Source organism: Gopherus evgoodei, chromosome 1 (assembly GCF_007399415.2).
Source record: "Gopherus evgoodei ecotype Sinaloan lineage chromosome 1, rGopEvg1_v1.p, whole genome shotgun sequence".
In the NCBI taxonomy this organism is placed as follows: Eukaryota; Metazoa; Chordata; order Testudines; family Testudinidae; genus Gopherus; species Gopherus evgoodei.
The window spans coordinates 171,498,276-171,522,180 of NC_044322.1; the positions used below are offsets into that span (position 1 = coordinate 171,498,276).

The following is a 23,905-nucleotide window of genomic DNA, read 5'->3' on the forward strand; positions in this document are numbered from 1 at the left end:
CCCCCCTGGACCCCTGCCCCAACTGCCCCCCAGGACCGCCATCCCCTATCTAAGCGCGGCTGGTCATTGTCCCCTGATACCCTTCTCCTGGGACCCCTGCCCCTAACTGCCCCCCAGGACCCCACCTCCTATCTAAATGCTGCTGCTCCTTGTCCCCCGGTTGCCCCGTCCCGAGACCCCTGGCCCTTGTGACCCCAGCCCCTATCTAAGCTTCCTTTCTCCTTGTACCCAACTGCCCTCTCCTGAGACCCCCCCCCAGCTTCCCTCCCAGGACCCCACCCCTTACCTGTCCCCTGATAAACCCCTGGAACTCCCATGCCTATCCAACTGCTGCCTGTCCCCTGACTGCCCCCCTGAACCTCCGCCCCATTCAACTCCCCCTGCTCCCTGTCCCTTGACTGCCCCCTGTAACCCCCTACCCCTTCTCCAACCCCCAGCCTCCTTACCATGCCACTCAGACCAGCATGTCTGGCTCCACGCAGCTCCAGACAGTTGCTGCCATGCTCCCCTGCAGCGCCCACAGCCCGCCCCCCACCCTCCAGGCACCTGCCTTCCAGATTTGAACATCTCAAAATTCAGGAGTGCTCAAGCTCTGTTTGTGCTGCTTTTACTTCATTTCTCCCAAATCAAATATACTGATCCACTGTAACTTACTGTAGAAAAAGTAGGATAAAATTGAGCAAGAAATGCTTCCCAGTGGTTATTAGGACTGGAATTGCTATTTTCAACAGCCATTGCCTTTTGTTTGTTTAAAAGGAAGACAGTGGTATTGCATTGGCCAATTCCCCATGGAAAGAAAGAGTGAAACAAAAGAATAATAAAGGCACCTCAACTTTTCCTCATTTATGTAGGACAGTCTTATTATATGCATCCAGATATCCTCTAATGACACAAGCTGAAAATTGTTCCACTTTACTGCTGCTCTGTAACCATATGGGAACCAATCCTGTCTGTGTTCTGTGCACATCCAAAATTCCTGCTGAATGACCCACCCTGAGAGCGAGTTACCAGTGACCCAGGGCTGGGGCGGCAGCTGATGGGGGGGGGGGCACTGGTGGGGCGGAGCCCAGGGCTGGGGCGGCAGGGGGTGTGTGTGGGTGGGTGGGGGGAGAGCCCAGGACTGGGGCAGCAGGAGGGTACAGGGGGGAGCCCAGGGCTGGGATGGGGGGGCAGCCAAATTTTTTTTTGCTTGGGGCAACAAAAAACCTAGAGCCGACCCTGCCGGATTCCCCCAGCCGCCGGAACCCCGGGCCCTTTAATTTGACTCTGAGGGCTCCCAGCCACCTCTTCAGCTGGGAACCCCTGGTTGATTTAAAATAAAGTATCACCTCCCCACCCCCAACCTTCCTTTTTGGCCCACAGCTGTTTTGGTGGGGCAGCGCTGGGGAAGGAGGGCTTGTTTCCGCAGGGTTGGACGGCCCTGGGGCAGGGTGTTTCTGCGGGGCTGGGAGGTTTCAGCCCTCAGCTGTTTTCTTTGGAGTAATGTGGCCCTCGCCGCTTTACGAGTTGTGCAGGCCTGGGCTAGAGGATCCACAACTATACAAATCATTCTGCCCTTTCTCCCTATTGGGGGTGGGCCCATGGATCTTACAGACTTCTCCAGTGTAGCTTATTTGGAGCACTCTGTTGCCACTTTGTAACATTCCATTCTTATATCCCCTGGCTGAGTTCTCCACTGCCCAGACAAACTACTCAGCTTAGGCACCAGGGAGAGGAGTGTGCGAATGTGCATAAAGAAACTAAGTACACCGAGTTCACATGTTTCTGGAAAGATAACTTGTCTGAAAAGTCCATCCAAGGATTATGCCGAAACCAGAACAAATTGTAATTATGTATCCCTGTTATGTTTCAGTGTTTATGATTTCCCTCTCAGGTCCTATTTAAATATTCCTGACTACACTTCACTGGACGTGCAACTTTGTAACAAACTTGTAGGCTGTAACCTACTGTTCATGCATCCAAAATATGAAAAGAAAAAAAAATATTGTTCTTAGTCCCGTGTAGTGTTATGTCTGTCCTAAGCTGCCAACAGAGAAGCGGGAATGAAGGTTAGGGTTTGCAGTGTACTGTATGCCCAAAGGGCTGTATTTTTGCTTTTTCACAATGCTTATACTTCTGAAAATACTTTGTGGGCTGAACTGTTCAAAAAAAAAAAACTCACCTTGTCAGTATCAGAGGGAAAAATCAATTTGGAGGGAATCAAACAGAAGCAACATATTTAGATACATGATCTGATCTCAGTAAAACAGAATTAATGAAGTAACAGTTGAAATGCTAAAGTAGCTGTTGGTATACTTTTAAAAGGTTGATAAAATAAGGAAGTGAGTAGGAGTTTTGCCTAAGTAAAAACTGCAGAATAAGGCCTCAAACGCAAAACCAGTCCTACTTCAGTTGCTGTTCTCTATGCCACTTATTACATTAAACACTGGTGAAGGAACAAAATGGACACCGTGTAGAATCAAGCATGTGGGTTTATTATGCACTGTGCTGGTGGAGTGTCACTTTGTTTATTAGGCTCAGAGACACGACCAAACAATTGATTACAAAGGATTATATGGATTTTTCATGGGTGGAGAGAAGTGACGAGGTGGATGGTCCCAAGCCCCTGGATAGGTCTAGCAGCAAGACGAGATAAGCATAGTAGCCAATAATCAAAAGAATGCATAATGTCTCCACCCATGGTTTCAGGTTAACAAGTAACATGCAATTAGTACACAAGTGTTTTTCTTTAAACAATGTATAAAGTGTATTAGTATAAAATATATATGTTGAATTTTGATTTGGGGTCCATAGGAATGAGGTAGCCCTTCTGATTATCCAACAGGTACATTCCCGGGGTTTAAAACAAAAAGACCTTTGAAAAGTGTTTGGCAATAGAGATTTTCATTTGTGTTTCTTAAGGCGGACATTGGTATCTGTGAGAAGCAGGAGAAGGATGTCATATCTTCTACTGACATGTTTGAACCTCTTCCATAAACTCAAGTTTGGTGTGTGGGGAGAGCATGGCAACCTCCTTTGCCAGAGGGGTGAACACAAACATAATGGGCTCCTTTCATTCCTTTGGTCTGTTTGCAGCTTCAGATAAAAGTGCCAATTATAGCTCCCCATCTGGCATTTTGCTGACCAATTTTATCTTAGTAAAAAGCAAGGTTGTCTCTTATTTTTTCTTTTAGCTAAGATTGTTCACTGTTTACTGGGCCTCTGGCCTCTTGACCAAACTCTGGCCTGTAAAAAGAACTGACATAACCTGTATCAGGTTTTGGCCCTGCAACCAGGTACTAGCTAGCCAAACAATTTCACTGAGTCCTAGGTTTGGCAGTTTTCCGACTTTATGCAGCCCAGGTTACACAGGCTTTTATTAAGGGGTTCCAGGGTTATGATCACATTGTGGTGGAAAGTCTGCCCAGAAGCAACAAGCCCTGGGAAGCCAGAGGATGTATTGAAATCAATCAGTCTAACGTAAGCTTTGCCAATGGAACTCCTATAGCAGGGGTCGGGGGTCGTGAGCTTATTACATGGGGGGGTCACCAGCTGTCAGCCTCCACCCCAAATCCTGCTTTGCCTCCAGCATCTATAATGGTGTTAAATATATTAAAGAGTGTTTTTAATTTATAAGGGGGGGGTTGCACTCAGAGACTTGCTATGTGAAAGGGGTCACCAGGACAAAAGTTTGAGAACCACTGTCCTGTAGTGTCCCAGCCATAAATTAAAGCTTCCCACCCTGGCAAAATTCCTGCAGGATAGTAATAGTAGAGTAGTTTGCCTTCCATGGGAAGGTAAATCCCTTTCAGGTACAACTGCCCCTGCTGGGATGGAGGGGAGGTGCACTTTGAACACCCACAGTTCAAAAGGCATGAATCTGCCCTCTGTGTGAGGAAAAAGTGCACATGAACCTGCTGGAATTTTGCTGCAGACCTTACATGCATGTTAGGCCGAATAAATTCAGTGGAAGTTCTGCTTATATAAACACAGCAAAATCAGACTTAATTAAAGGTCTAAAGAGTTCATTTTCCAAACATACCATATGCCGGAACAGAGGATCAAAGAGCATAGAATATTATTTTTTATAAAAGCATCTCAGAGAGTGACTTTTTTTTAATCCTGTAACTTCGTTTTTTAACACACTAGGGAAAATCCTTTAAGAGCTATATAGTACTAGTAGTAGTATTCCAAAATTTGTGGTACATGTACCATTACTGATGTACAGTATTTATAAAAATTCAAAGTCAACAAACCACTGGTGCCAACAACTGGCAACAAATTAACTGGAAAACTAAAAAAAGTACAGAAAATTGAGGCTTGATAGATCAGATGCATGAAATGAGGATTGTGAAAGCAGTACCCCCTTACTGTACTGAAACATAGTAAAATACAATGAGGATGCTGGCTGTCATATGTCTTTTAAGAACAATATTTCTTAAACCCTGTTAGGCTGGATTTCTGTAAATTTCCCGGACTAAACTACCCCAATATAAGGAGTTTTATGCTCATATAACTTTGTCCATACTAAAGGCTTATACTACTATATTGTGTTCTAAACTGATATAACCATGTGTGTCACATAGTGAGCTGACCCTTTAAGAGTATTGGGCTCAGCCCACCTCTGCAGGTGAAGGGAATAAGTCCAGGCAGCAAGGGATGGGAGCATGTGACTCAGAAGCAGACCTGCTGGGAAATATAAGGGCAGCCTGAGGTCAGGGAAAGATTTAAAGGAGCCAGGATGACTGCATGAGCTGCTCCATGTAGAAAGGTCTTTCTTAGGTCCATGGCAGAGAAACTGGTAAGTGCAATTCTGCAGAGAGCAGCAGCCAGCTAGGAAGGTTGGAGTGCAGGGAGCAAGCCTGCTGGAGCAAAGTCTCAGCAGGGACAGGACTAAGAATCATGCACTAAGGGCTGTGGGACAGCTGGGAAGACTGGGTGGAATTTCTTGTATTTCTTCTGAACTTTGCATCAATAAACCAGACCCCACCTCCCACCCCCAAAGTGGGGTGTTATTTGATGCATGAAATCCTATATTGAGTCACTGGGGAGTCCGAGAGGCAGAAAGTGAGGCAGCAAATGGGTCTGAAGCCAGCCTGGCTAAATCCCTACTACATAGCACTAGAAAAACTCTGTGTAGATTAGCTCTTTAAATTTCAGGAAAACCTCTGCTGGCGTGCTGGAGAAGTCACTGAAGGCCGCTGTCCATGCGCTCTACGTGGACACCCTGAGGAAAAAACCCGACCAGGGCAAGGCCTTCGAGGTGACCAGCAAGTGGGACTCCAGCAACCACTTTCTCCCCACGGGCAGCTTCACCCGTTTCGCCGACTGGTGGTTCATACACCGCGCCCAATTGAACTGCGTCCCGCTCAATGGAGCCGTCCACCACGGGAACCATGACAAGCGCTGCAGGAAGTGCGGGTACGCCCTGGAGACCTTGCCCCATGTCCTGTGCAGCTGCAAGCCCCATGCCAGAGCCTGGCAGCTGCACCACAACACCGTCCAGGACTGGCTGGTGAAGGCCATTGCCCCACACCTGGGTGAGATCGCAGTCAACCGCACCATCCCCGACACCAACAGCCTGCTGCGCCCGGACATCGTCGTCACGGACGAGGAGCGGAAAAAGATCACCCTTGTCGACGTGACGATCCCATTCGAGAATAGGACCCCGGCCTTCCGCGAAGCCCAAGCCCGTAAACTCGAAAAATATGCCCCTTGGCTGACACCCTGCGGGCAAAGGGCTATGAGGTTTACACTGACGCTTTGATCGTCGGGGCCCTGGGTGCCTGGGACCTCTGTAATGAATGTGTACTCAGGGCCTGTGGGGTGGGCCGTCGCTATGCGCGGCTCATGAGACGTTTGATGGTCTCGGACACTATCCGGTGGTCTACGGACATTTACACGGAGCACATCACCGGCCACCGCCAATACCAGGAGTGAGCTGGCATGGCTTCGTGCACGCACGGGGGGGAGGAGACCCATAAACCCCCCCTACTGAACCATATCCCCTGAGCCCTAAACCCACCGAACTGGATTCCACCATATGAGGGTCATCCTGTCCCCATTACCCGGCCCGCTTACTTATACCCATGACTGCGTGTAACCCACTGTATGAGCGATGTACCCTCACTGCTTCCTTACTGCTTCTTGATCCCACCCACTGTACACTCCGCATTGGGGACATTGCAGACTGTATATATTATGTGCTAACCAATTTCCAAATACCAGCGTTCCCCTATACTCTGTATGTTACCCCCAATGACCAATAACTGACGCTTCAAACTCTTTGTATCATCTTTATTTAAATATTCTCTAATAAACTTTTAAATTTGTTTCATTAATCAAGGTTGAAATTCACTTCATTTGCATAAATTCTAAGTTATCAAGTCACTGCAGGGGCAGGAAGTCAAGTAGGTGAAATCTACCCCCCTCAGTGTAAAATATGGGTGTGGAGCTGTAGTACAGTCACTGCCCTGTCCTCAGTAGTCACTACTCCAGCCGACGAGTTGGAGCAGTGGTGCCCAAACTTTTCCAGTCATGCCCCCCTTACCAGTCTCAGAATTGAATGCACCAGCGCAGACATTAGGGTGGCAATACCCCAGCCAGCAGCTGCTGCGCTCCAGCCGCCCAGCAATGAAGGCAGCGCCACTGCCAGTAACAATGCAGTAGTAATGGGGGACAGTGCTGTTGCTGGTGGTGGTGCTGCCTTCAGCATTGGGCAGCCAGAGAATGGCAGCTGCTGACTGGGGCATTCATGTTCTTTGCAATGTAGGAGGACACTTTTTTTTTTTTTAATCCCGCTCCCATCCCACAATACCCAATCTTTTTTCTTTTTTTAATCTCACTTCCGTTATTATGGCAATAGCTCCTGAGGGACCCAGAGGATCCCAATTTCTTCATGCCCCCACCCAAGAACCTCTTGTGCCTCTCCCCCATTTACACACCAGTGAGTTAGAGTAGTAGCTGCTGCCCCTCTGCCATTTGTGCAGGGCATTAAGGCCATTGCATTCACCAGTTGTGTGGCCATTTTCCCTCTCATCCACCCATTAACACCCTCTGTGACAGCCTATGTAGGATAGTTAGCGAGACCTCCTATGTGGTGAATGTGAGGTTCAGAGGCTTCTTGGATCACTGTTTATTGGCAGCCTCCCTGTGCAGCCCAGCAGAAGATCTGAAGAGATTCTGTGGGCCTTGCAACAGCAGAAATGTTGACTGGTAAAATAGAAATGTGGTGTTAGTGATGGGGGAAGAAAACTTGTCTTTTGAATATTTTATTGTTACCCCAAGGATGCCCTTTGGAATTTCACTTTTTACAAAAAAAAATCTTTTCTTCTTCCCCTTTACATTTCTGTATACTCTTTTTCCATCGCTATTTCTATGGCTATATTTTTTCCCTCTAGGCATATCTTTTCTATGAAGAACCTTGCATAAGGTTTCCTTTAAACTGTTGTACTTCAAAGTTTTCTTTTTCCTTCATATCTTCCTAGTTGCTATGTGATTCTGCTGTGCAGTTTCTAGGTCTTCCTTTGCTTTGCTGTCCTTTTTCTCTAAAGACACTCCCCGTTGAAGAAACTTGCAGTGGTGATAGCATGAAAAATATCATCTGTATCCTCTTAGTACTGAGTGAAAGAGAGAGAGAGAGCATGCATTTTATAATATAAAAGTTGATGAATTTCTTTATAGGGTGTTTAATTGAACAGGAACGTGAAAATAGCATTGACAAAATTTGGCCACATCAGAAGGGTAAATATATTTATGATTTTGCTTTTTACATTGTAGCCGTACCAAAGGTTATTTTTACATCATGTCCACAGAACAGTCATTCCAACATTCTAGTCATGTCAGGACTTGATTCTGAGAGTTTTAGCCTTTTGGAGCCTGATTTTCAGAAGTGCAGAGCACTCAGAGCTCCAGCTGAAGTCAGTGGGAGCTGTGGTGCACACCTCTTAACAGCATGTTCTTAATGTTCAGCTGATTAGCAGATAGCACTTTAATGCTGTAACACTCTCTTCAAAATCCTCTTAATCTTTTTTTTTTTTTAACAAATGAAGTACTTGGCTCGCATAACAATGTAAAATGCATGACCCATGGATCCGATTCAGCGGGCTTTGGATCAGCCCCTACTTGAACAGAAAAGCCATTTGAGTTTAGGCAGCTCCTTCTCCATGTCTCATGCTGTCATTAACAAACTGTCTAAAAGCTAATCACTAAACACCACTTTAATGCAAAATCTGACTTCATAAATAGAAACAAAAATGTTTAGCTATCTAGGCAATTTTTTTGGACTCATGACCTTAGTATCTAAGGCCAGGTCTATGTTTAAAAGTTTAGCTGGCAGGGCCATTTTGTTCTTTTGGGTTTTTGAGAACCTAGCTTGCTGGTAAAAGTCCTAGTAGTACTAGCAAAGTACTTTTGGTATAGCTTAGGTTACACTGGTTCAGTAAGAAAGCTATGTTTGCAGAAGCACTTATTTTTTTTGCAAGTACAGTAACTCCTCACTTAACATTCTCCTGCTTAACGTTGTTTCAAAGTTACATTGCTGCTCAATTAGGGAACATGCTTGTTTAAAGTTGTGCAGTGCACCCTTATAACGTCATTTGGCTGCCTGCTCTGTCCAGTGCTTGTAATATTCTGTGGAAAAGCAACGACTTTACAAGGGAGCATTGCACAAGTTCCTCTTTTCCGCCTCCTCCCGCTCCCTCCCAGTGCTTCATCCACAGTTGTTTGGTGGTACTTAGGACTTTCGGGGGGGAGGGGGAGGAGCAGGGATACGGCTGCTCCAGAGAGGAAGTGGAGTGGAGGTGGGAAGAGGTGGGCCTGGAGTGGAGCGGGGACAGGAAGAGGCGGGCCTGGAGCATTCCCAACAAAGTCGGTGCCTGTTCTTTTCCGGGGAAGCTGCCTGTGACGAACTGGAAAAGTTCTTAATGTTTTCTCTGAATACTGTATTGGTGCCTCAGTGTCCCCATGGCAGTTCTTAAGTATCTGGCAGAGCAAAGGACCAGTGCACCTAAATGCCTGACACTCTGTCTCCTAGCAACTGATAGCCTGGGCCCCTCCCCTGCAAAGGTGCCAGCTGAAGGTGTTGGAGACAAAGGAATCAGGTGACCTCCTGGCCCGGGAAAGGGGCTGAGAAAAGAGGAGGGGCTGGGAGGGGTTGTTAGTCTGGGGCTGGCTGGGGTCAAGGGTGGAGGGCAGACCTGGGGGTCTGGCTCACTGCCCCCCAGAATGGACCCAGTCGAGGGGTCCGGTTCGCTGTATCTACGAGCTCTGTTTTAGACCCTGTTCCTGTCATCGAATAAACCTCTGTTTTACTGGCTAGCTGAGAGTCACGTCTGACTGCAAAGTGGGGGTGCAGAACCCGGTGGCTTCCCCAGGACCCCGCTGGGGTGGACTTGCTGTGGGAAGCGCACGGAGGGGCAGAGGATGCTGAATGCTCCAAGGAGAGACCCAGGAGGTGAAGCTGTGTGAGCTTCTTGCCCTGAACAAGTCTGCTCCAAAGGAGAGGAGGCTCCCCAAAGTCCTGACTGGCTTGGTGGGAAGCAGTTCCAGAGCATCGCCCGGTAACTCCGTGACAACTGGTGGCAGAGGTGGGACGTACTGCACCCCGTGAATGGCGCTGCTTGCAGTAAGTGACTGGGGAGCAGTAAAACAAAGGAGGGATAATGAGGACCAGACGTGCTGAAGGCTCAGAGTGAGACGGTTTCAGGGGGCGGTTAACCTCTGGGAGTGTGTGACCAGCGAGAAGGACTGTTGGAATAACGGGGTCCCCCTGAGGACTGCAGCGAGCAGTCTCAGGGGCGGAGGAGCTTGCTGCTCGACCCTGGGAGAGAGAAGAATTTTGCAGTAGCAGGGTTCCCCTGGGGATTGCAGGAGCAGTCCCAGGGGCGGAGGAGTCTGCAGCTCGACCCTGGCAAAGAGGTGGTGATCACGAGAAGGGCTGGCATACCCGGGGTTCTTCCTGGAAACCATGGGGGAGCCAAGAGCACACAGGCCTGTGAGTCCAGAGCCACTTGGGAACGGTGAAGTGATGGTCTATCACCATCTCCTTGAGAAGGACATTGTGATCTTGTGCACAAAGAGAGGGTTACGCATGGAGAAATTCAACAAGGCACAGTTAATCGTGCAGTTGAAGGAGAAGCACCGCTCTGAGGAGCAGATTCCTGGCCCAGATGGGGCTACAAGAGGATCTGAGAGCAGCTGGAGCATCAGCCAGGCATCCCCGGGAGTCTGGTCCCCAATCGGACAAGTGTCTTCACGATTGGCTTCCCCATCAGGAGATTGGAGACGGATGGGATGGGAGCAGAGCCCGAGAGAGCGAGAGGACTGTGAGAGAAAGCAAGAGCCCGAGGAAAAGCTGCATGAGAAGCAGCAGCAGCGTGGACTGGTGATGGTGGAGCAGAGAGACATAGGGGGCTGCCCAGGGGTCAGTGGGGAAACAAGCCTGCAGGGGCGAGACCCTGGGACAGAGAGAACTGTGGTGGTGCAGCCCCAGATGCTGAGGGACTGTGGAACCTGGGTGAAGTTCCCTGGGGTGAAGCCCCTCACCCTGCCTATGGCCCAGATCCCTGTGCAGACCCAGAAGGGGTCGGGCTGGCTGGTAGTTGGGGTTCTCCAGGATATCGGCTGGGAGGCCCTGTTGGGGGGTGACTGTCTCCAGGATCCAGGCCCCGCTCCTGTAATGGCCGAGGGTTTAAATTCAAATCCGGGGAACCAATTGGCTAGGATGGAAATGGTCAATGAAAATGCAAATAACCTGGCTGGCAGGGGGGAGGGGCTGCTGGGCTCGGGATACCTGCCTACCTATAACCAGCCCCCTGGGGCTGAGTGGGAGGGAGAGATGCTCCCCGCCCCCCTGCACACCGGAAAGGGGGCTCACACTGGCTCTGATGCTGTGACCAGAGCAGAGAGCTCGCTGGCTGTCCCCACTGGGACAGCAAGGGCAGCGCTGAGCACGGGGGGGAGCTGAGATCCCAGCTGAGTGGGGGGACACCCGGGCAGGGCAGGTCAGCTGCCAAACAGGTTTGCCTGGTCCAGACCTGCTGCTGGGAAGTAATTACACAGCAGGGAGGGAGCTACCAGAAGCAGGGCTCAGGGGGGCTGTAACCCCAGGCCCAGCCAGCGAAAGGGAGCAGGTCCCACTCCCTGCCCCAGCAGCTGGATCCCAAACCAAGCTGCAGAAGAATCCCTCCTTGGAGAAGCTAAGAAAACTTGCTGGCCACAGTGCTGCAAACCCCCTTGGGGAAGGCTGCAGGGATAAAGTCCTGCGGGAAAAGGGATTCCTGTACCGAAAATGTGCTCCCCAAGGGGAAGTAGAACTGGGGGGAATCGGGAAACAGCTGGTGGTGCCCCAGAAATCCACAGGGTTTTTCCCTTTCAAGCTGCTGAATGGGAGGAGAGTAAGGGGACCCCTGAACCTGAAGAGGAAGGATTGGATAAAAAATGGGAAAGACCCCCGGGGGGATCTCTTCCCTAAGGTGGAAGACAATCTCCCCATCAGGTGTTCCCCATTCAAAGTCACTGAAAAAGCAGCCCAAAACCTAAAAAAAGAGGTCAGAAACATGCTGGCTTTAAATGAAATCCAGCCATTTTACAGCCCATGGGCCTCACCCGTGGGGCTAATCCCCAAGCAAGACAAAATAATCTGGTTTTATGGGGACTATCAAAAGCTTAAAGCCATCACAGTGTCCGATGCCCACCCCATGCCTAGGCCTGGGGAAATTCTTAACAAGCTAAAAGGAATGAAAAACTTGGCCCTGGCAGACACTAATAACATGTGCATCTTTAGCCAAACCTGGGAAAAACAGGTGTCCCAGGTAAAGAGGGGACTGGGCTGCCTCAAAAAGGTGGGACTAACGGTAAAAGCTGGAAAGTGCAAGGGGGAACGGCAAAGGTGTTGTGTCTGGGCCACAAAGTGGGAAGCGGCTGCCCAAGCCCAAAGCTGGCAAAGGCCAGAATGAGGGCTCTTAACCAAGGAAGCCCGAATCACAAACCAAAGTGCTGGAAAAAAAACCAATCCCAGCTTAAAGCCCAGGGGTACTGGGGTGGCAAAGGGTGTGGGCTGCATAAACCTTCCCACATGCGGCCTGCAAGTGCCATCAAGCACACCCGACCTAAGGGAGGGCGTAAGACTGAACTGTCCTGGTGTAACTCACACCAAGGGATGGGAGAGAGGCTGGGGCATCCATGGAAACCTTGGTGGGTTCGAACTTCCCCAGGTCGCTGGCTAAAGTAACCTCGCTCAGTTCGGTCTCAAAGGGGGGAGAGATGTGACGAACTGGAAAAGTTCTTAATGTTTTCTCTGAATACTGTATTGGTGCCTCAGTGTCCCCATGGCAGTTCTTAAGTATCTGGCAGAGCAAAAGGCCAGTGCACCTAAATGCCTGACACTCTGTCTCCTAGCAACTGATGGCCTGGGCCCCTCCCCTGCAAAGGTGCCAGCTGAAGGTGTTGGAGACAAAGAAATCAGGTGACCTCCTGGCCCGGGAAAGGGGCTGAGAAAAGAGGAGGGGCTGGGAGGGGTTGTTAGTCTGGAGCTGGCTGGGGCCAAGGGTGGAGGGCAGACCTGGGGGTCTGGCTCACTGCCCCCCAGAATGGACCCAGCCAAGGGGTCCGGTTCGCTGTATCTACAAGCTCTGTTTTAGACCCTGTTCCTGTCATCGAATAAACCTCTGTTTTACTGGCTGGCTGAGAGTCACGTCTGACTGCAAAGTGGGGGTGCAGAACCCGGTGGCTTCCCCAGGACCCCGCTGGGGTGGACTCGCTGTGGGAAGCGCACGGAGGGGCAGAGGATGCTGAATGCTCCAAGGAGAGACCCAGGAGGTGAAGCTGTGTGAGCTTCTTGCCCTGAACAAGTCTGCTCCAAGGGAGAGGAGGCTCCCCAAAGTCCTGACTGGCTTGGTGGGAAGCAGTTCCAGAGCATCGCCCGGTAACTCCGTGACACTGCCGCTGCTGCTTCGAAGGTGCTTCCTAGCATCCTTGCCTGCAGCAGGCTGTGCCTGTGTAGGGTAAGCCAGGAGCATTTCCCAACCACAGTACAGTACAGTACTGTACAGTATATAATGCCTTTTGTCTACCCAAAAATAATTTTTTTGGAACCTAACCCCCCACATTTACATTACATCTTATGGGAAAATTGGATTTGTTTAACATCATTTCACTTAAAGTTGTATTTTTCAGGAACATAACTAAGAGGGTTTCCTAGCATAGCTATACTGGCAAACTTTTAAATGTAAACAAGGCCTAAGTACCAGTGGAGTATTTGAGCACTAATAGGATTTGCTCCTCATCCATATTTTGCCACTTTTACATTGAGTAGTACCTTACACCACGAGTAGTCCCATTGATTTCAAGTCTACTTATGTTATAAAGTATTAACTCGGCATAAGAAATACAGAATATGGCCCCACTGTTTTTATATTGTTGCATTTTTAGGTCAGTCACTGTTTCCAGAGAAGTGGGTGATGCTGTTTGGTTTTGAAATTATTTGTTTGTTTTTTTGTTTGTTTTTTTTGAGGGGGAGAGAGAGTGGGGGTGGAGGGTAGGGTTGGCCTTTATTCTTTTAACTGTGGTTTGAATTCCCCTCAGTTTGTAGGCTATAATAATAATGAAAAAATAGTGAATTGTTTTAATCTCAAGAGCTTGAGTGAATGAGTGTGGCAGAGTAGATTTGCATGTTTGGAACATTACTGTTGAACAGTTCATGTGGAAGACCTGCTTTACGTATACAAAGGAAAAATAAAACACTAAAATTATAGCCAGCGGTCCAGGGATGTTTGGTTTCAGGTTCTGTTTCTTTCACCTATGGGATGGTTTAAGCACAATAATTTTCCGTATGTGTCATAAACAGATAGCTAAGGGTTAATGTCTCTTTCACCTGAAGCACCTGACCAGAGGACCAATCAGGAAACCGGATTTTTTCAACTTTGGGTGGAGGGAATTTTGTGTCTGAGTCTTTGTTTTCTGGCTGCCTGCTTTCTCTGAGCTTTGGAGAAGTAGTTCTGTTTTCTAATCTTCTGTTTCTATGTGTAAGGACAAAGAGATCAGATAGTAAGTTATATGGTTTCTTTTCTTTGGTATTTGCATAAATATAAGTGCTGAAGTGCTTTGATTTGTATTCTTTTTGAATAAGGCTGTTTATTCAATATTCTTTTAAGCAATTGACCCTGTATTCGTCACCTTAATACAGAGAGACCATTTGTATGTATTTTTTCTTTCTTTTTTATATAAAGCTTTCTTTTAAGACCTGTTGGAGTTTTTCTTTACTTCAGGGAAATTGAGTCTGTACTCACCAGGGAATTGGTGGGAGGAAGAAATCAGGGGAGATCTGTGTGTGTTGAATTGGCTAGCCTGATTTTGCATTCCCTCTGGGTGAAGAGGAAAGTGCTTTTGTTTCCAGGACTGGAAACAGAGAGGGGGAGTCCCTCTGTTTGGATTCACAGAGCTTGTGTCTGTGTATCTCTCCAGGAGCACCTGGAGGGGGGAAGGGAAAAAGGATTATTTCCCTTTGTTGTGAGACTCAAGGGATTTGGGTCTTGGGGTCCCCAGGGAAGGTTTTTCAGGGGGACCAGAGTGCCCCAAAACACACTAATTTTTTGGGTGGTGGTAGCAAGTACCAGGTCCAAGCTGGTAACTAAGCTTGGAGGTTTTCATGCTAACCCCCATAATTTGGACGCTAAGGTCCAAATCTGGGACTAAGGTTATGACAGTATGATTTTCTGATATTGCACTCTAGGGGAAGGTCACAATGATTCATCCATTTAATGGATACAATGGAAGCATTCACAGCTCTGCGATTGTTTGTAATAAATGGAACTTTCATTATGCCTTTGGATTTTGTTTTGTCTTATTTTTTGGTAGTGTCATAAGAAGACTCTTTGGAAATGAAAGAAAATCTCACAAAGTCTTTTCAGAATTTTAATTTTTTTTTTAATGTGCCTGTTGTTCCAAAAGTGGCTAACTTAGTCCCAGAGAGAACTGGATGAACTTGACAGCTGGAAGATCTCAGTCACATAGTCCAATGTTGCAACATTCTGTTATGTTACAAATAAGGGGCTTCCCAAGTCTCACATTTCTAGGCTTGGATCAAAGTGTGGAACACTTAACACCTGGCTCAATGTTCTAGGTGACTTTGAATTAACTGTCTCATTTTGTGTGTGTCTGGGATCTTCATGTTTGTTTAGATGCTGTGATGGGTAGATTTCTGTGGTATTTCCAATAATCAATACGCATTTTTGTTTAAAATGAGGAACCCTGAAGAGGAAAGGGTTTCTTTCTTTAAACTGCCTTTAGCTGAAACTGACTGCATATTTCCTCTTACATTGCAGAGGCACAGCAATAGCAGGGATTGTATTTGGTATCGTATTTATCATGGGAGTGATTGCCGGCATCGCCATCTGTATCTGCATGTGCATGAAGAACAACCGTGGGACTCGAGTAGGGGTCATCAGAACTACGCACATCAACACCATCAGCACCTATCCGGGTGAGGATGCTAAGTTACCCCTTCATAAGATTGCCAAACAATTCCATAAGAAATGTTCATAACAGAGCTATATTCTTTAATCATTATGATTTCATAACAGTGGCAGTTTTACTCACAGAAATCATAAACCCCCCATTAATGCCGCAAACCTGAGTAGTGCTGCAAGCCTGGCCACCCCATTGCAACACCCAGAACAGGGAACCAAGCCCATCCCCCCAGGACAGGATCCACCACTACGGGTTGAGTGTGGACCAGGCTCACTCTCCAACACCTCCCTCCTCTCCAGGCCAGGATTAGATCTGTCAGGGTCGCAGGTGGTCAGTGTCCCTCTCGACTACAATAAGAAGAGTTTAGTTAAGTGCAACCATTAAATGGGGAGGTTACATCCACTCTTGGATCATAGTAAGTAAAATAAAGCCATAAAGATGTCAACAAAGGACAGTTGTTCCCAATAACTGAGGGCATGTCTACGCTGCAATTAAAACTGGTCTGTGCCAATGGACTCGGGCTCGCGGGGCTGTTTAATTGCAGTGCAGACATTCAGATTCAGGCTGCGGCCCAAGCTCTGTTACCCTTCCACCTTGCAAGGTCCCATGGCCCGGGTTTCAGCCTGAGCCCAAGTGTCTACGCTACAACTAAACAGCCCCATGAGCCTGAGTCATTTAGCACGGGCCAACCATCGGAATCCAGTTGCAGTATAGACATATCCTAAGATACTTCAAAAACTACTCCAGAGCAGTGTAAAGTGCATCCTGCCATCCCATCAAATGTTCAAGAATTGGGTGGGTGTGGTTTCAGTGCTTGGGGAAGGTCTATACAATGGAGAGGAAGTGTTTATCCGAATAATTTAATAATATCTGCATCTCAAGCTTCTGGAAACCGAACATATTGCAGATTGGCCTGGATTCACAACTGCAAGGGGTTTTGGAAGAGGAAATCTCGATGTGGATCATTTTGCATTGTTCCACCCAGGTCATATCAGAGGACAGATTTTGCCGATCCACATCCCCCTTTGAAGGTTTTGCTGAGCCACACACCCCACAAAGTTCATTCCTCAGATCTTGTCCTGTAGGCTCCTTGGAGCAGAAATTGTGTCTCCGCTTGCTTCTCTGAAGCACCTAGAACTCTTTTGAATGCTTAGTAAAGAATAATACATTTTATTTCAAACACATGAACATTAATATTAAAATACACACTTCGTTTCCAAGTTACAGTCTACATAGTCAATCCCTAAAATACTGTGCATGGTTTGCTATGGAAAATACAAATGCTACTAAACTAAACATATTCTAGTTTTCCACCATCCAGCCCTTTCTTAATGGCTTTGTGTTACTTAAGGAATAATCATCATGATGGCAGGGCATGCAAGGCAATCAGTTGTCTATCATGTTGGTTGCATGTCAAAGTGAAGCCAGGGCATCTAATACCCCTATAAATTGGGTTGGTGGTTATGTTCCAATATCAGAAATGAATACCTGTGATACAATAAGGCTGAAAAACAGCACAAGAAGCCATGGCAGAGAGAGAGAGATCTTGTTATATTGTCTCAGGAGAATGTGCAAGTACCATGCAGTTGATTTTCCAAGTATCAAATTAGGGAAATTGCTTTGATGAATAATTTTTTAAGGACAGGTCGTTTAAAAAAAACAAACAAAAAACCCCAAAACAAACAACCAACCCGATGTGTAAGTAGGAGATTGGCCAGGTACTATAAACAAAATCTTTTCAAGATAAAATACTCCTTGTGATATAGAAACAGTAGAATCACATAAAGTACATTGAAGGGCCCATTCCTGGAACATCTTATGTGCCTCCTGCAAATTCCAGGGGTGGGAGTAGAGGACTCTTAAGACTTGGCAGGATTAAGTCCTTAATGCTAAGAGCTGTCTGTGAAAACGAACAAGGGCTTTTAAAATATTATTAAATATTTGTATTCATATGCACCAAAGAGCTTAGAGCCTAAAAAAATGTATCAGTTGTATGACCTGGGCTGGTGCCTTATTTTATGCTCTAATTTTGGCAACTTTTGAAATTACCCTAATAAAGGTTTTGTGTTTATGTATTTTACGAACAATAAAATCAGTCATGCTGCTCTATAGGAATTCCCCTTGCCTTAAAAATGGGATTCTGTACCATACTTGGGTTCAGCAGCAAAGATGATGCCACTCCAGACTATACTATTTTTGCCTGACAATCTCCCTGTTTCACTACATAGTTAGTATTTGTGCATGTGTCCATACTGCAGTCTCCTATACTCAATGTGTCTGTCTTCCCCCTCACTCCCATACTTGCCAGCTGCACGAAACTTAGCTATAATCATCTTCATTATAGAAACATTGCTTTGCATAACATAGAGAGTTGAGTAATAAGGAGTACTATAGGACTCATTAGAATTCTCAATCATGAATCGCTAAAGAGCAAACTTAGTATGCAAAAACAAAATGGAGGTCTCTAGACATCTTTTCTCACTGTGTTTCATCCTTATCCATTCATCTCCAGCAGGAAGCATTTTAGTTCTCCATTTTCCCTGTCCCTGGTATTAACATCCTTTCGAGGGGAGGCTCTGTGCTTCTGCAGAAGCATGTTTTGGAGGATGGTGCACACTGTGAGAAATTATTTCTCCCACCCTAGCTAGGAGCTGTCTTTGAGATAGGTGGCAAGCTATGGAAATCTTTTCCTTCTGCCTCAGCTTCAGCTCTGAGTAGGTTTTGGGGAAGTGCCATTATCTCTCCTTTGCACTAGGATCTGATTTTCCCCTGCAGTGCACACATCCTGGGTTCATATCCTCTCACTATCATCAGGCAGTCCAATCTCTTATCAATGTAGCCTCAAGTTGGGGAGGTGGGACATCTCCATGATGAGATGTGGGGCTGTGAAGAACCACACACTAGGGCAGTGGTTTTCAAAGCTTTTTTCTGGTGACCCAGTTGAAGAAAATTGTTGATACCCGCGACCCAACAGAGTTGGGGATGAGGGGTGTGGAAGGGGCTCAGGGCTGGGGCAGAGGGTTGGGGTGTGGGGGTGAGGGCTATGACGTGGGGCTGGGAATGAGGGGTTCAGGGTATGGGAGGGAGTTCTAGGATGGAACAAGGGGTTGCAGTGTGGGAGGGGGTAAGGGCTCTGGGCTGGGGATGCAGGCTCTGGGGTGGGGCCAGGGATAAGGAGTTTGAGGTGCAGGAAGTGACTCCAGATTTGGGGGCACTCAGGGCTGGGGCAGGGGATTGGGGCACAGGATTGGGGCTTACTTCGGGTGGCTCCCCGTCAGCGCCCTGGAAACAACCAGCAGCAGATCCGGCTCCTAGGCGGAGGTACGCAAGTGGCTCCACGCAGCTCTCACCCACTGGCACCACTCCTCTCAGCTCCCATTGGCTAGGAACCTCAGAGAAGACTTCAAGCTTTGTCCCACAACGAGTAGAGCTATTTGCTACAAGAAACCTTCCCCACCTAAATCGTATTGATTTGGTTAAATTATACTTTTCAAACTAATTTTCCTTCTCTTTCACTTTCAGTGGCTCCTCCACCTTATAGTTATGAATATGAGATGGAATACGCAGCAGATCTACCTCCACCTTACACTCCAACTCCACAGACTTCAATACAGTATCCGCCACCTCCACCGTACCCTGGATATTCAGGGAAATAATTAATGGGCTTTAAAGAGATACAAAGTGCCTGTTGAATCAGCCAGCACATTATGGACAGATATTGTTGGCCCGGGAGCAAATAAGATGGGGCCTACATCCACATATGCTGCCTGGTGTTAGTGTAACAGAGGACAGTTGCTGTGGCTCAGGATGACTTCCAAAGGATGACGAAAAGTATAATCCATCCCAGATCACTGTAATTCACAAATAAACTAAAGCCCAATAAAAGAAACAGCTACTAGGACTTACAGCCTAGTCAACAGTGGTTAGCATCATCCAAAATTCTGCTGGCTTGCTTTAGCAACCTGTTAAAGTGAACTGGAATATAATTTTTCCATTTTAAGGAATGTATGATAAAAATGATGAATAAGCTTCTTCTTCAGAGCATGAGATACAGCAGTTGGGGTCTATTCTGGGAGGACAATTCCAACTGTTGTCTACAAACCTATATCGTATCTTTCCTTGAAGTGGTGCAGATAAGGAAGAACAAGAAAGATGGAAGCTACTTATTGACTTCCATTCCAAAATAGGAATACCAGATGACCTGTTCAGCATAGCAGTATGTAGGATCTGATAGGTATATTGCAAACAAGAATTTTTTTAAAGTCATTCAGTGGCCAAAATATGACTGATGTAACTACTTTTGACCAAAACACAGAGTATTTTAAGTGCCTACTTTTAAGGAGATGAAGTCTGGTTTATAGCCTATAATCTAAGTATACAGAACGTTTTTGTATGTAGCTTTCACTATAAATTATAGACAAATCTTTTTATATGGATTTAAATACTGTATACAGATTTTTTAGGTCACTAGATAATACTTTAATTTTGAAAGTAAATATAGATTCAACAACATCCTGAAATAGTTTTGGAGGGGGAAAACCCAAGGTTATTAAGGCTTCATAGATTTTTCCTGCAGTTTGATTGTTGATTAAACTGTATGAAGGTCAGTAGTAATTTTAATTGAGTATTTGTTCTGACAAGCTAATAGTCAACATAAAGGAAGATGCATGCGGAGGGACTGTAAACGTTGCTGTAGTCAGAGAAGATAGGGGAATGAGTTGTCTTGGTTATTTAAAAGTGATTGGGCTCCATAGATTGAAAGAGAGATCAGAGTTGGATTTCCCATCCTGTTTAAGAACTGTTCACACAAATTAGGGGTATATGCAGTTCTGTCCTGATCTCTTCTCTTTTGCAGAATCACTTTGCAGGCATTGTTGGTGAATGTTCTTCATTAGAGAGTTGTTGGAACAAAAACACCAACATGGATTTTTCTATTTGAATTTACTATTGTGTAATGTTTACAGCTGTTGTATGGGCTTTTTATGGCTTCCTTCATTATTTGTATGCTCCTCGACTTATGGAAAAAGTAGAAGAGGAAAAATGATGTAGCATATCAAGAAGTTATGGTGACCGGAATTCACAAAGCTGTGGAAACAGCCTTTTTTATGCATATAAACTCCAGGTTTGTGATCATGATTCTTAAGGCTCAGAATGTGTTTATTTAAAAACTAGCACATAGCCCTCAGCTGGAGACTTTCATGAACATTCAATATATTACAAAATAAGAAGAAAGGTGATTCACTGAGGACCTGAACCAAAGCCTACTGAAGTCACTAGAAAGACTCCCATTGACATTATTGGGTTTTGAATTAGGTCCCAAATGAAAAGCACTATAGGTGCTGAGGCCTTGATTTGGTAAGGTTCTGGGCGCTAGTGTAGCGTTAAGCACATGAATGATCACACAGACTTCAGCGGGAGTACTCGCATGCTGACAGGTATTCGCAAGCTTAAATACCTTGTTGACTCTAGGCCTTAGTAACTATCTTTTTTGCTAGTACTTTGGAATAGTATTTGTCCCTTCCAGTTCGGGCAGTTTTACCCTCCTGAAAAGTCTGCCTGAAGGCATAAAAGACTTTATTCTCAACAGAATGTGTTTCGAAGGGCTGTTACGTGGCCTTTGGCCAAACTGAGCATTGTGTACTACTTAAATTTTTTAATCTATTCAGAGGAAATTGGACTGTCCCACAGAACTTAGTTGTAGTGAGTTTCATAGCACCTTCAACAAAGAATGGAGATTTTATTATTATTCCTTTTGGTGCTGTGCACTCGAATCCAAAATTATTTGATTTTTAAAGTTAATCCAGCTCTCAGCTGGAGTAATAATGGTGTGTCACATTATTCATTAATATGGCTGCTCACAAGGGACAGGCAGCTGTTCCTAGATAGAGCCTAAAATGTACTTGACAGTAGGGTTCCTGATTATAATATTTTGGCTTCCCCTGCTCATGACCATCTGTTGGGATAATGGCATGTCTGCCAATATACCAGTCTCAACTAGTGGTCAGCCTGCATAACAGAGCAAGCATCATATTCTCTGCATGAAGTCTTTCCTCTCCCATAGCAATGCCACATGCCTTTTTACAGCTAATCACACCTGATGATGCTTTTTATGCCAAAATAATTGCCCCTGGGAGAGGAAGGTACGAATGAAATGAGTACTTTTCCTTCCCTCATTTCTGGATTTTCTGTTCTGTAACAATGTAATGCATATACAAATACATCTCAGGGAGCAGTTTTACCATTCCATTTTTATCTGATGAGCTCATGCTACATTGTACATTTAACCTCTTACAGTTTCCTGAACAGAACAGGGAAATCTAAATGTCTCCTGAATCATAAATCTTCCCTCATCTTAAAGATCTATCTTCTAGTGACATTAGTCAGAACAAGTAATAAAGTACAGCTCTTATGGGAAGAGGCATTTCTGGTAATTAGTGAGAAATCATTGGTCAAGAGAACCACAGTTTAAGTCACAGCTTTGAGATTGCACATCACTGACAGTATCCTGTTGTAAAGATTGTTCTGGTTGATAAGGTATCTAGATTGCATAAATAGCTCATGTATTTAGGACAGAGGTGGGCAAGCTATGGCCTGCAGGCCACATCCAGCCTGTGGGAACCTCCTGCCCGGCCCCGAGCTCCTGCACCAGGAGGCTGGGCCCTCCCCTGCTTTTCCCCCTCCCCCGCAGCCTCAGCTCACTCTGCTGCTGGCGCAATGCTCTGGGAGCTGGGGCTGCAAGCTCCTGGGGCAGTGCAGCTGCAGAGCCGTGGCCTGAACCGGGGCTCGGTGCTGGCTCCAGCCGGGTGGCATGGCTGCCCGTCCTGGTGCTCTGGGCAGCGCAGATGTAGTTCGGGGTGGTGGTCAGGGGGCAGGGATGTGGATAGGGGTCAGGGTGGTCAGAGGGCGGGGAACAGGGGGTTTGAATGGGGGCAGGGGTTGCTAGGGGGCAGTCAGGAAGGAGAGGGGAGTTGGATGGAGCAGTGGGGAACAGTCAGGGGCAGGGGTTCCAGGGGCAATCAGGGGACAGGGAGAAGGGGTGGTTGAATGGAGTAGGAGCCCCAGGAGGCAAGAAGCAGGAGGGATTGGATAGGGGGCGGGGGCCAGGCCGTACCTGGCTGTTTGGCATACAATTTTGGAAACCCGATGCGGCCTTCAGCCCAAAAAGTTTGCCAGCCCCTGATTTAGGAGGACAGTCTTAGAAATTCATTTTAGCATCTCACAAAAATAAACAGATCCTTTTGTTTGATGGGACCCCAGTAAGCGAGAACCTTGGGGTGCACACTTCGTACATTAATTTTCTCAAAAAAAATTTGGGCCATATCAGAGGATGATTCAATGTCTCCTAACTGATTTACATTATCCCTTGCCCTGGCTGATTGCAGAATGACGCATAAAACTGCTCCTTTTCTGCAAGTCAGCTGGAATTTTATCACTGAAGGAGTATACATCAAGCCCTATCAAAGCAGATGATGATGTATCTATATACAATTGAGTACATTTGGAGTGTTTGAGAAGAGGTTAAATGGCCTTCTTAAAGCAAACTGTGGTGCATGTACAATATAAGCAGATGAAAGAAAGTTTGGAGGGTTTATTAAATGTAAGCAACATGGCAAAGAAACAGTTGCTGCATAACAAGAAAGAAGAGTTTCACTGTCTTAAATAGGCACAGAGCTGAATTTAGTTGAATTCAGAACTTGGGGCTGTGTAGCACTTATTAAAGATCTTAGTTGGATCAGTGCTAGAAACCATTATAATTTTTTCCACTGTGTATCTTGTTTATACCTCAAGCTTTATTTTCTTTGCATGAATATTTTTAAAAAAGTATTTTTAGATTAACTATTTTTTCTGCAAAAAGACAAAACCTAATATAACATCTGAAATAAAGAACTGGTATTAAAATGGAAATATGTCTTTTGACACTTTCACTGCTCAAAGCCCTTAAGTATTTAGGGAACTGAGGTAAAAATCTGTCTGGGGATTGGTCCTGCTTTGAGCAGGAGGTTGGACTAGATGACCTGCTGAGGTCCCTTCCAACCCTGATAGTCTGTGATTCTATTGCTGGTCAGGAATCATTTATTCACCATTAACTGACTAACTTGCAAATGAATGGATTAAAGTAAAGATGGCTTGCATGTAGTCACGTCTACTTTCATATCCCTCAGTCTAAGGTCCTACAGTGTGTTCTAATGAGAGAAAGAATATTAGAATACACTTTATGGCAGACAATGAATAATTGGTCTGTCTATTAATCTCTTAACCTGGCAGTGGACGATGCCACTAATTTGGGTTGGCATTGACCGTGCTGCCTTCACTGCTTGCCTTGGTAAATCATATATTGTGTCTCCATACTCCAATTCTCATTGCAGCCTCCACTAGCGCCACTTTAACTCATGACTTCTGTGCTGACTTAGCTACGGAGGGCAAGGTTTCCTATGCCAAAACTATAGTAGCTGCTCCC

General features: G+C 46.2%; 1 protein-coding gene across 1 annotated transcript in view; it reads left to right on the plus strand.

Annotated features, from left to right (window-relative positions):
* The window catches only part of CYYR1 (cysteine and tyrosine rich 1), a 94,929-nt gene extending 72,646 nt beyond the window's left edge, over positions 1–22,283 (plus strand). Inside the window, exons 3-4 of the mRNA XM_030579611.1 lie at positions 15,303–15,460; positions 18,970–22,283. Coding sequence (XP_030435471.1) covers positions 15,303–15,460; positions 18,970–19,103 — 292 coding nt within the window. The 3' untranslated portion in view covers positions 19,104–22,283. The remainder of the gene's footprint in view (positions 1–15,302; positions 15,461–18,969) is intronic.
* Positions 22,284–23,905: the final 1,622 nt, after the last annotated feature.